The sequence below is a fragment of the Oryx dammah genome, unplaced genomic scaffold (genome assembly GCF_014754425.2).
Source record: "Oryx dammah isolate SB20612 unplaced genomic scaffold, SCBI_Odam_1.1 HiC_scaffold_24, whole genome shotgun sequence".
Taxonomy (NCBI): Eukaryota; Metazoa; Chordata; class Mammalia; order Artiodactyla; family Bovidae; genus Oryx; species Oryx dammah.
This window is the reverse complement of record NW_024070208.1, coordinates 52,005,559-52,018,596: the sequence shown is the minus strand read 5'-3', so window position 1 is coordinate 52,018,596 and position 13,038 is coordinate 52,005,559. Positions and strand designations below refer to the sequence as shown.

General features: G+C 44.1%; 1 protein-coding gene across 2 annotated transcripts; it reads right to left on the bottom strand.

Moving 5' to 3' along the window:
• Positions 1 to 1,072: 1,072 nt before the first annotated feature.
• Positions 1,073 to 11,853, bottom strand: CLN5 (CLN5 intracellular trafficking protein). Of its 2 annotated transcripts, XR_005725645.1 has the most exons (5): positions 11,633 to 11,853; positions 7,486 to 7,651; positions 6,397 to 6,622; positions 3,284 to 4,161; positions 1,073 to 2,084 (listed from the first exon to the last, which is right to left on the bottom strand). XR_005725645.1 is itself a non-coding variant. In XM_040266903.1 (4 exons), exons 1-4 carry the CDS (start codon positions 11,800 to 11,802, stop codon positions 3,647 to 3,649), a joined length of 1,077 nt encoding a protein of 358 aa, XP_040122837.1. In that variant the 5' UTR covers positions 11,803 to 11,853; the 3' UTR covers positions 2,116 to 3,646. The 2 variants fall into 2 exon arrangements, 1 of the variants encoding a protein (XP_040122837.1); XM_040266903.1 differs by lacking the exon at positions 1,073 to 2,084 and having other exon boundaries at positions 2,116 to 4,161.
• Positions 11,854 to 13,038: the final 1,185 nt, after the last annotated feature.

The window sequence follows — 13,038 nt, the reverse complement described above, 5'->3', positions numbered from 1 at the left end:
GGATCCTTGTAACCAGCTAGCATTTTTAGAAACGTCTTTACATAAATCTGTACAATCAGAATATTTTCTAAACAATGTTATTTTCATCTCCTGTCTTAATGACATTCATAAAATAACTTCAGTTTACCTTGGTAACCTTAAATCTGGGCTACTAACAATATTATCAGGAAAAAACAGGCGTGACTGAAGATTAAATCAATTTACTGCATTCAAAGAATTTTTTATATTTATGGAAAAGCTTAGGATAGAAGGGAAGGGTTGGTATGAAGAAGGCTGAGGCCTGAACTAGGTCCTTTAATAAGCTATAAATAATCTCCAGGCTTCCAAGGTGGCTTAGACAGTAAAGAATCTGCCTGCAATGCTGGAGACCGGGGTTCGATCTGTGGGTCAGAAAGATCGCCTGCAGGAGGAGATGGCTACCTGCTGCAGTATTCTTGCTTGGAGAATTCCATGGACAGAGGAGCCTGATGGGTCCCAGTCCTTGGGGTTGGAGAGACTCAGACATGACTGCGACTAACACTTTTTTCACAAGCTCTACCCTATCTTTCCATAGATTCCAGCCCAGTTTATCTGTGAAGCTGGTTAAATGTTACCAAGCAGCCAGAAAAATTTCACCCACTTGCTGATACCCAACTTTCCTTAAAGAAAAGACAGACATATGATACATGAAAAAAGAACACAAAACCTTTTACTCTAAAGTGGATTAAGAGCTTATCCTTAGAATCATCAGTCCAGTAAAAGAATATATGATTAAGTGTCTTGTTTTAAATAGAAAATATAGAAGGTTCGAGGAGCACGATGCTATTTGGACAATAAAGGGTAAATATGAGGAAGATGCTGGAAACAAACTTTGGCCAACTCATTTGCTGTGAATAGGGAAAAGTATGTGTGAGGTTTGAGAACATTACTCTAAGTCCCAAATATTTAAGAGAGTTATTTTCACCTTCTGACTATTCTCCTGTAGCTATAAATGATGACACTTTGTGGGTATACTTACCTAATATGGAGCCAGAATTAATGAGTGAGGATATACTTATTCTAAAGCTGTAACATAAGTCAAACTGCAACCAAATGGTTTTTCATAGACAAAATTTTATACATTTACAACTTAACAAAAACAGAAATCACATGTAAGTTACATAGTAGTTCAGATGACAGCAAAATTTAATTGGGAATTGTTTCGGTTTCCCAGTAATCATTTTAAAAGCTTGTTCCTGAATCATCTCGGCTTCAAAGCCTTCATCTTCTAAAGCATAGTTGGCAGGTTTGATAAATTCTTCAGCAGTACTTAACATGAATGCTGTACACTGTTACAGTCACCCGAGTCTATATGTCACTTTCATAGAATTTCTCCATTTAGTATTCTTAGAAAAACTGGGAATGCTTTTTGTGTGTTAGTTGCTCAGTCGTGTCTGACTCTTTGAGACCCTGTGGACTGTAAGCAGCCTGCCAGGCTTCTCCATGGGCTTCTCCAGGCAAGAATACTGGAGTGGGTTGCTATTTCCTTCTCCAGGGGATGCTCCCGACCCAGGGATTGAACCTGGGTCTCCTGCATTGCTGGCAGATCCTTTACCGTCTGAGCCACTAGGGAAGCAATCTGTTAGAATCTTGCATTCAAGTCCCAGGTACAGATGTGCTGATTTGTCTTTGCAGCGAAGTTCTGTGATTTACAGTTATCACAAACCTGGCACAGGAGTTTCTGCTGGTTACCCCAGTGCAGTTCTAGAAGTCCAAAACAGTTTCCCAGAGCAGTTTTCCTGAGAAGTCTGTAGAAGCTGACATTGCCTGCTTTTAGCCACTAGATGGTGATAGTGCAGAATCCAGGTTTTCTTATGACAGATTCTGAAGACATCCAGCAGGTTAGAGGCAAAAGTAATGAGGAATGTTTTATGCTATTAACATGAGTCGGCTGGATGGAGGCAGTGAGAGCAAGTTCTGTGTGTCCACGTGGGTAAGACGCCCTCCCTGCAGCAGGCCTCAGCATAATGGTGCGGTGCTTCTCAAGCTACTTGTGCTAAAGGGCTGGGTTTTTGTTTTCAGACTGTGTTTCAGTGCCTCTAGTTTTGAAGACGACTTATGAATTCCTAGGCAAGTGAAAGAAAAGCAAAGACAAAGTACAAGCTCCATTTTTTTTTTTTTTATTAAGATTCAACAGAAACAAAATTAGTCCAAGTTGCTTTCAGAGTACCTCCTCACAGACCAGTAACATGGGGTTAGTCATATTTGGTCCAGGCCTTGGTCTGAGGACCACACTTTGAGGAGTGCTGAAAAACCCTGCTCGACTGCATCCCATGCGGTCAGCAGAACCTGGTTCAAAATGAGGCTCCATTACCACTAGTTGGGTAGCTGTGGAAAGGTCTGTTTCCTCATTTGAATCGTGTAAACAGTACCTATGCTTAGGCTTTTTATGAAAACTCAGTGTGCTAACCTCTTAGGAAGCACTCAAATGTGGGCAGAAACGGAATAGGATTGGTACATTTAAATATTAAACACAGACTGTTTCCTCTCTGCATCATTTTACTGACTAGTATTTTTTCCCATGGAGAGAAATAGGGTGTTCAGTTGATTATCAAACACTTTAAGGACCTTGAAACCTTGTTTGATGGCCCTAAGAGAAGCACAGCTACTTGGTGATCCCTGACAAAAACCCGCCCTCTCTCTGGGAAGTGTACCTCCGTCTATTGCTGTATCTTTAGTGTGCAGCGGAAGGACCGTGAAGCAGTGAAGGAGTTAAGAGCGTGCCCATTCACCCAGACATAACTTGCAGTCAGGTGCTCCCACGACCTGTATGTTTGAAGAACTGCAGAAGCACTAAGCTGCCAGTTCAAAGGCCAAGTGGTTGTTACAAAGTCAGGAGAGGCTGGCATGTAAACAACATTAGACAAGATCAATGATGGCAGTTTCTTCTTTGATTAATCATTGCAGTTAACCACTTATTGGGGCCTCACTAGACCAAACTATACATGGCTTCAGTCTTTGTAACAGTCCTAACATCGCTTTAGAGATGAGGAAACTGACGTTAGGAAATGTTAAGTTGCTTAAGTCACAAATTGCTGGTTACTGGCTAGTTCTGAAATGTTAGGTGGAAACCTGTGCTCTTTACCACTGATTTTACTGCATCTGGACACACGACCGCTCCAGCTATGGTGTCCAAATTACACTTTAAAGTTAAGTGAATACAACAAAATCAAACTGCAAGACCTGGTTCCTGAAGTTAAAAAGGTATAAAGTCCGTTAAAACTACCAAAACGTACTTAAATGAGAAAATGTGTAGCCATCATACCTTGAAAAAGTAGCCTCCATCATGAGAATGTCACCAAAGGTATTTTAATTTAAGCCTCGGCACACCATACCCACAATGTAACATTGAGTCCAAAGATCCTTTATATCTGATGTGATATAATTCTCATATGAATGAAGCCTTGGAGATTGAAATCCAGATCACCTCATGGGTTCACTTTGGCCAACACAGTAAGAGTTTACAGCTTTCCAAAAATTCCTGAGGTACCATTATGCAAGCAATGCTCCCCATGAGTATGTTAGCTTTCTGCCCCAAGGAAGAAAGGCCTAAGAAATCCCACGCTTGTAAAACCACTCCCTGAAAAACTGATGTGCTGGTAGAAAGAAAAGCAGTAGAATTAAGGTTTTATAAACCAGAGAGTGTTCTGTTTTTTCTGTTAGGTAAAGGGATTTCTTCATATGTTATTTTAATAAAAGGGGATTTCATAGGTAAAAACCAATATTCAAAATTATAAAACAAATAGAATTCTCTGTGTATAACCACTGCATCAAAAATTTGCAAGAGACTCAACAGAAATTCTTTAGTTGACAAATGTGGTTTGAAAGGGTAATAAAATTTTTTTATGGCTAAAGCAAGAGTCTTGTTTCCTGTTGGCCCAAAAACAGATGTTTCATTTCCCAGATAAGTAGGTTCTCCACTGTAAAGAAATATCCTTGTATAGTTGGTTTCTATCTTCTTGAAGTCTGCTCCAAGTTCAGCCAATTTCTCATAGGTCCTTAACACAAATTTGGAACAGTCGTAGGATTCAAACCATTTCTCTGCCCCCTTTTTTGGGCTGGCTTGGACAGTCCATGTCTCATAATAAATCCCTGTTTCATTGTCCTGTTTTACCCACTTTGCCATTTTGTTAAACATGCCTCCTAGTTAAAAACAAACAAAACAAAAATTATGTGAACATAATCAAAGCTGATCATGTTAGTTTTAAGTAAAAAGTTCTAAATTAAAGCTGATCATGTTAGTTTTAAGTAAAAAGTTCTAACCAGATTTAGGCCATAAGTACCTGAATAAACAACAGTTTCTGAATTTCCAAACCTACATCTTACAACAGGAATCCATGCTCAGCCAACTTTTTTGTTTCATTTTTCAAGGCACATGATTCCTCTGAACTATAAACATTAGACATAACAAATGTATAAAAAATACAAATTCTATAACCATTTAAGCTACAGTCAAAAGTTAAATTATAATACATGCTGAAGCCCTCATTTTCTGCTCGGCTCAACAAATCTTAGATTCAGAAGCAAAAGAATAAAAGGAAGCAAGGGAAAAATTGTAGAAAAGGAATGACTGAATGGGGCCAAGAGAGTGTATGAAGAACTGAGGAGGGTGAAACATGAAGCTTTTTTATGCAAAACAAAGAATGCATAGGATATGAATTTGCTGTCCAAGGAATGGCTCCTTGAGAAGGAAGCCCATACCCCATTTACCTTGAATATCTAGTATCTCCCCTTTCTCCCTGTACTTGCGACTATTGGGAGTCTGCTTACAATCTTTCTACCCACCACACAGATTCTTCCAATGAATCAACTAAACTGGAAATAGTTTTGACCAAATTCATGGATTATATAGACTCCAGGATGGCTAACACTCTCTCCTACCACCTTCTATCAGACCAGAGGGATCTCTCCAAATGTTATCAAAATACTATACTCTGCATGGTTACAACCTCATCTGCGACCAGAACAGCAAGACCCCAACATTTCACTTTGTCACTGTGACTCTTTCTTAGGTTACTCCAGCTTGAGTCCATAAAATCAATTCAAGCCCTAGAGGATAAATAGAGTGGCTGCTTTTATCAACTGTATGGAATTAAACTTGCAGAATAATATAAATTCTCTTTTCTTAGAACTGAGGATACTGTTCTTAGTGTTCTCCAACTCTGAAAAGCCACTGCTTGTGATGAAGAGATAAGAATGCTTCAAAACACTATTTGGTAACATGAAAACAGGTCAACAAACAGGAGTAAGGCAGATGAATAACAAGATTTAAGTGCTATCATATTACAGACTCTTCTACAAAATAAACTGAGCACTTGTCCATAGGGGCATACTGTGATGTCAGAAGGAAGATTTTGCAGATAATGAGGTAGGTGGATATGGAGAAAGGAGAGATGTGAGCTGGCCTGGAATGAAAGAAGGGGAGTCATTTATCATACTGAGCACTGTTAAAAGAGAAATGGACTTTTATATGATTGGGGTGGTTTGGGGCACATCAATTAGAAAACAGGAAAAAAAGAAAACAGCACGATACATAATTAAAAGAGTCCCAGATTACATTTAAAAGACACCAATTCTGCACACCAGAACCACAATGAGATGTTACCTCTCACCTGTCAGAATCATCAAAAAAGCCATCAAACAAGTGTTGGTGAGGATGTGGAGAAAAGGAAAGCCTCATGCACTGTAGATGGGAATGTAAATTGGTGCAGCTTCTATGGAAAACAGTCACTCCTGGGTCCTTACCCAAACAAAGAGAAAACACTAACTTGAAAAGACACAAGCACCCCTAAATTTATGGCAGCATTATTTACAATTGTCAAGATAAGGAAGTAATGCAAGTTTCCATCAAGGGATGAACGATTAAGGAAAATGTGGCTTATACATACAATGGAATATGATTCAGCCATAAAAAAGAATGAAATCTTGCCATTTGAGACAACATGGATGGACCTAGAGGATACTATGTTTATTGAGTAAGACAGAGAAAGGCAAATTACCATATGACTTCATATGGTATGTAGAATCCAAAACATAAACAAAACAAAACAAACAGACCCACAGATTCAGAGAACAAACTAGTGGTCACCTCTAAGACAGATTTAAACTCTATTATTTTTTTTTAGAAAGTCCAATTTAATTGTACGAAGTTTCTTTGCATTTATTTTTATGATGACAATAGGGAAGATATCGTATCTGTAGATATGATAAGTTAAAGATTTGCATGAATAATAGGGTCAAAGGTTAGTAGTTCAGGAAATGTATTTTATAAATTGACCTCTAAAGAGCAGAACATTACTGAGAGGCCTCAATGAAAGTCATTTCTGTCACTTGGATACTGATTCAATCATCTAATTCTGTCATATTTTTGAAACTTACCTGATATGGTTGCTACTAGAACTAATGTCCCATTTTCCTTCCAGTGATTATCATCAATCCCTTCAAAAAAGCAGGCAGCTCCTTGATTACACCAGAAAGGGGCATTCATTTCAGGTCGGAGATGGGGAAACGTGCAGTTTCCAAGTTGGAAGAGTTCATACCATTCCATTGTGTAGTTCTTCTCTGTTAAAGTACTCCTGAATCCAATGGCATCATGCATGATTTTCTGTGGAAAGGTCATACATGTATAAAAGCATTTGGGAAGTAACCACTGGTTCAGGAGCCAGACAGGAGAAAAAGCAATACCAGAAGTGCATATAGAGTAGAGGGACTGTTTCCCTCCCCTACTGCTATTCTCACATCCACTTCACGGCTCCTCTAACTCCCTGCCCTCATCCACTCTGGTTTTGGCCACTGCGGCTCATCTCAGGAAGACTGCATGCTATGTGCAGATGTTCAGAATCTCTTTACAGCTTAGAATGAGTAAGAGAAGTCTCCATGCCACAGACTCAGGAACTCTGTGTACCTCTCAGGTGATGAGACGCTCAGATGGTGAGCTAACCTAGGAAACGTGTGCACAACAGGCCCTGGGCTTCCTCCTTTCCTTCTTTCTAGGATCTGGGTACGGGAATTGGGTTTGGGTTCAGAATATCAAAAGGGATGAAAGCAACTGCATCGATTACTCTCAGCGTCATAAAACCTGGTGTTTTCTGGACTGCTCATTTTAAATCTGTGAAGAGGAACTTAGGCCATAGACGTGAAGAACTGACTCATTGGAAAAGACCCTGATGCTGGGAAAGACTGAAGGCAGGAAGGGAAGGGGACGACAGAGGATGAGATGGTTGGATGGCATCACTGAGTGGATGGACACGAGTTTCAGCAAGCTCCAGGAGTTGCTGATGGACAGGGAAGCCTAGCATGCTGCAGTCCTTGGGGTCAAAAAGAGTTGGACACGACTGAGTGACTGAACTGAAGAGGAACACCAAAGAACATAATCTAAAACCAGTCCTTTGAATAGTGATTATTCCCTCAAATCCACTTAATCAAATCACTTAACTAGCCAGTTATAAGATCAAGATGCAACCTTACCAAGTGTCCCAGGAGGTCTCCATATTTAAATTCCCACACTGGGGCTTGTAATCGAAAGACTTCAATGACATCATCATCCTTCATCACCGGGATAGGGGAGCCAGTGGGACAGAAAGTATATTTAGCTTGACAGTAAGGATCTGGTTCCGGACGGAAGGAGAAGCGCCTAATGAAGAAAAAAAAAAAATCATCAACTTAAATTCCAAGAGGAATTTGGTTCTCACAGATCTTAGAATCCAGATCTTAATTTCACTGTAACATTTTTAGAAAAAATATACAAAATTCTGCCCATAGTGTATAAATAGTCATTTGTTATCCTATGAACAAACTCCAATGAGTCTTTAATAGCAAATGATCCATTAAAAGCACTGATAATTACCTGCTTCCCAGTTCCCTGCTCCCACTGTGAGAATTCTGAAGACAGGGACCATATCTGAAATGTTTATAGCTCTACATCTTATTTAGTAGACAGATATTTCCTGAATAAAAGAGTAGTTTTCAATGACATTTAACTTCCCAAACATTCCATATGTTAACATTATTCAAAAATTATCATTATTAAATAGAACATATTTTCTATTAAGAATCTGCCAGCATTTCCTTCAATATTTATTGAGTATCATACTAGGAATATATTATGGTAGGAAAGAGGGAAACAAATGCAAGAAATTCGGGTTCGATCCTGGGGTCAGGAAGACCCCCTGGAGGAGGAAATGGCAACCTGCTCTAATATTCTTGCTTGGGAAATCTCATGTACAGAGGAGCCTGGTGGGCTACACTCCATGGGGTTGCAAAGAGTCAGACACGACTAAGCACACAGTCTGTAGGGGGGAATTCCTTCAATATTTATTGAGGATCTACTATTATACTAGGAAAGAGGGAAACAAAACATAAAATGCTATTCCTCTGCTCAAGGGGAGTAACAGCTGGCAAGACATTAAACAAGTAATGAAGGGCAGCAGGGTCTGTGCGTGCTCAGTTGCAGCCGACCCTGTAACGCCATCGACTGTAGCCCACCAGGCTTCTTTGTCCATGGAATTCTCCAGGCAAGAATCCTGGAGTGGGTTGCCATGCCCTCCTCCAGGGGATCTTCCTGACCCAGGGATCAAATCCATGTCTCCTGTGGCTCCTGAGTGGCAGGCAGAGTCCTTACCACTGAGCCGCTGAGTAGTTACAAGACTGGAATTCAAGATTCGAGGCAGGAGTGGTGAGAGCAAGTGGAGGCAGGGACGGTCTTTCTGAGCTAATTCAGGAACACCTCGGAGATGGTATGGGTTCGCTTCCAGACCACCACAGTACATTAAATAATGTTATAAGTGAGTCACTGGAATTTTTTAGTTTCCCAGCTCAGTGCATATAAAAATCATGCTTATATTATACTGTGGTCTGTTAAGCATGTAACAGTATTATGTCTACAAAAAACATACATACCTTAATTAAAAAATACTTTATTGCTAAAAAAAAAATCTGAGAACACAAGGTTGTCACAAATCTTCAGTTTGTAGAAAACACAGTATCTGAGAAGTGCAATACAACTAGGTTTGCCTGGACACTGTGAAGACCCTCGCTAGAGTCACACAACTGGGGAGGATTGAGCCCAGGAAGGGGCTTAAAGGATCTGAAGTAGCAGGTGTGATATAACTGAACTTGCTCCCAAATAAACCTCATTTTATGAATTAGAAGAGGGTGGGGAGGGAAGCCAAATTAAGGCTGAGGTCAGTGGAGATCATGGCAGTAATGCATCAAGAAGGGCCCTGAGAGGGCAGTAGCGGCCGGAGGGCTACAGTGAATCGAGATCAGCAGGTGCTCACTCCTTTCATACCTAGCACTGCGGAGAGAGGAGAGGGAGAAACAAGCTGCTCTCTGCCCTCTATGGGCTTCCCTGAGAGCTCAGTTGGTAAAGAATCCGGCTGCAATGCAGGAGCCCCTAGTTTAATTCCTTGTCGGGAAGATCTGGTGGAGAAGGGATAGGCTACCCACTCGAGTATTCTTGGGCTTCCACTGTGGCTCAGCTGGTAAATAATCCACTTGCAGTGTGGGAAACCTGGGTTTGATCCCTGGGTTGGGAAGATCCCCTGGAGAAGAGAAAGGCTACCCACTCCAGTATTCTTGCTTGGAGAATTCCATGGACTGTATAGTCCACGGGGTCACAGAGTCAGACACAACTGAGCTACTTTCACTTCACTTCATCTGTCCTCTAAGAATCCTAGATCTCTGGGGCCCTAGCCAGACCTACTGTTTTGGTTTTATTTTTTTTTAATGTGGATCATTTATTTTTTAAAGTCTATTGAATTTGTTACAATATTGCTTCAGTTTTATGTTTTGTTTGTTGCCTGTGAGGCATGTGGGATCATAGATCCCTGACCAGGGATCGAACCAGCATCCCTGCCTTGGAAGGTGAAGTCTTAACCACTGGACTGCCAGAGAAGTTCCCAGATTTTTATTTCACAATCCTAACACATCAACAAATGGCACCCCACTCCACTACTTTTTCGTGGAGAGTCCCATGGACGGAGGAGCCTGGTGGGCTGCAGTCTGTGGGGTCCCTAGAGTCGGACACGACCAAGTGACTTCACTTTCACTTTTCACTTTCATGCATTGGAGAAAGGAAATGGCAACCCACTCCAGTGTTCTTGCCTGGAGAATCCCAGGGACGGGGGAGCCTGGTGGGCTGCTGCCTATGGGGTCGCACAGAGTTGGACACAACTGAAGAGACTTAGCAGCAGCAGCAGCAGCAGCAACACATCAACAAAAATGTCTATAACTTAAAAAGTTTAAATCTTGATTTAGACAAAAATATTAAAAACTCACCTAAAATTTTACCTGTTTTACAGGTGCTTACCTGATTTAAAAATGAATAGTTAACTATACATAAATTTCACCTGCTTACAGCAAAATCAAATTTAGGTCAATGGTAATTTCAAAAGTATAATTTAAGTGTGAACATAATGGGGGTAATGAAGGCACGTGCTTAACATTTCAAACTTTTAAATGTAAATCAACTAGTTTTGGATTTCACTCTCTTCTTTGTTTTACTGAATATTAAATTTTTTATTTTGGGGGAACATTTTGTCATTAATAACATTTTCAAGGAAACCAGCTTCAAACTTCTGTCTTCCTGTATACCAAGCAAAAGAAGAAGGCCCAGCAAGCCATTCAGTGGGCAGAATACACTAATACTGTATCAGGTCTGAAATGCTGGCTGGCCTTTACTAGATTTAACCACCACAACAAAACCTGAAGTAACTACTATTCCTACTTTCTGACTCAGGATATGTGGGCAGAGAGATACTGAGCGACTTTCCCAAGGTCACACAGCTAGTGATGATGGGGCCTGACTCGATCTGCTGCGGTCAGAGCCTAGAACTCGCTCGCGACCAGAAGGTCGTCCTGCCTGCCAACTCGCTATTTTGTCATCCGAAAGGGGTGTGCATTTTCAAAAGCTGCTAGGTTTTCCCCTGCCTGATGTTGACACTTTATCTTCCTTTTCTCTGCTTAGCGACCTCTGATAATTAGGCTACGTAAATACTGTTCTAGTTCAAAGGCTCAAACACGCTTCCTACATCTCCGCATCCACAGCATAACACCAGCGACCTATACCTCCTGGCTGAAGACTGTGGACTGTCGAGGCCACTCACCCACGAGGTGGGGGGACAGGACGTGGCGAGGGGATTCCCTAGACACCCAACTTTGAGTGCTAAAAACGGGAAGTCCCAAGAGAGCTAGGTTAACCGGTAACTGGGCGTGCAACTGTTAAGCACTCACGATAACTAATGACAGGACCTGACACGATAGAAAATACATTATTAGGTCTCCCCAAACTATTCAAATTGTCAGCGATTTGTACCGAAAATCACACGACGAAATAACGTTGGTCCCTTTTCCCCCACGATTCAGGACAGTCACGTTGGAACTGGCTCAAAGGTCCTGGGAGGAAGAAAGGCCCCAGGGCATCGTGCAACAAACAGCCGCGCCCCAGGAACTCTCCACTTCGCTCCTCGCCGCGCCTTCACGGTCTCCCGGCGCCTCCCCCGCACGATCACGCGACCTGGACCAGACTTCCCACCCGCTCCGCCCCCACGCACTTTGGACGGAAAACCTCGGCCGCGCGCCCGCGCGCGCCCGCCCCGTCCAGCCGCGCACTCACTTGTAGGGCACCGGCCACTGGCGCCGGGAGGGGTCGCCCGCCGCCGCCGTCGCCGCCGCCAGCCAGAGCAGCGCGGGGGCCCAGTGCCAAGGCGCGCGCTCCGGGCCCGCACCTGCGCTCGCGCCCCGCCGACCCCAGGCCCCCGCAGCGGCACTCCCCGCCTGCGCCATGTGCCGGCTCCCGCTGCGGGCGGCGCCTCCCCAGCCCGGAGACCGCCGAGGGCCAGCGAGCCGAGCATGCGCAGAACCCGGGACCCGGGCGGCGATCCACCCGCGGCCCCGCCCCCTGGCCGGCGCGCCCGGGCGGAGGGCTTGGTCCACTCGGCTTCCGCCGCCTCCCCGAGCGCCGGGGAACCAAGCGCGGGGTGTCGGAGCCGCCGAGGCTCTGCTCCTGCCTGGCGCCCTGCGCGGGGGCGGCTTCCGGACGTGGGCGACCCGGAAGGCGCTCCGGTCCAGCTCCCCTGAGCAGCCCAAACAGGAACCCTTTTTCTCTGACTGACTCGTAATACCGAGTTCTCCTGGCCTCACGGCTGCGCTCCTTTAAAGCGTCTGCTCCGAACAACCACCACGAAAAGCAAAAGCACAGAAAAGCCAGCTTTGGGCTCCTTTGGGTGTGCGTGCGTGCGTGCTCTTTTGGGTGTGTGTCTGTCTGTCTGACTGACTGACTCTGTGATCCCGGGGACTGTAGTCCGCCAGGTTCATCTGTCCGTGGGATTCGGGCTCCTTTGGGGGTGTGTGTGTGTGTCTCTGTCTGTCTGTCTGTCTGTCTGACTCTTTGTGATCCCAGGGACTGTAGTCCGCCAGGCTCCTCTGGGGTATGTGTGTGTGTGTGTGTGTGTGTGAGAGAGACTGACTCTTTGTGACCTCATGGACTGTAGTCCGCCAGGCTCCTCTGTCCATGGAACTCTCCAGGCAAGAATGCTGGAGTGCATTGCCATTCCATTCGCCAGGGGATCTTCCCAACCCAGGCGTCGAACTCTTGGTCTCCTGCATTGGCAGGTGGATTCTTTGCCACCTGGGAGCGCCGCACTTTTCCCTCATTCCTCAGGGCCCAGACTAGGTGACAACAGACATCTGAGTGCAGAGAGTATTTGGGGGAGGTGAGTGCAGTGAGGAAAACGGAGATGGCGCGGTGACTGGTCCTCACCCGACGGATCTGGTGATGCCAGTGGCCACACTGACGACACACAGCCGGGGCTATCGCCGCTAAGCGCTGTGACACAGTCCAGCCCCACCCGCCTCCCAGGCGGGTTCCTCCTGGGTAGCTCTGCCACTTTGGTTGGGGACAGGAGTCCACATTACTCTGTCTTCCTTGACCCTTCAGCCGCCTCAGGAAAGCAATAGGATCAACTCCCCTTCTGGCGATCAGCTGCCCTTCCTCTGCCCTCATACATGGCCGGCCCTATT

What these genes read in the sequence shown, in the direction of transcription:
- CLN5 (XM_040266903.1), bottom strand. Translation starts at nt 11,802, where the DNA reads ATGGCGCAGGCGGGGAGTGCCGCTGCGGGGGCCTGGGGTCGGCGGGGC. An exon ending in CAGTGGCCGGTGCCCTACAA is followed by an intron (nt 7,652 to 11,632) that starts GTGAGTGCGCGG and finishes TTTCTTCATTAG; the next exon opens with GCGCTTCTCCTTCCGTCCGG. An exon ending in GAGACCTCCTGGGACACTTG is followed by an intron (nt 6,623 to 7,485) that starts GTAAGGTTGCAT and finishes ACCTTTCCACAG; the next exon opens with AAAATCATGCATGATGCCAT.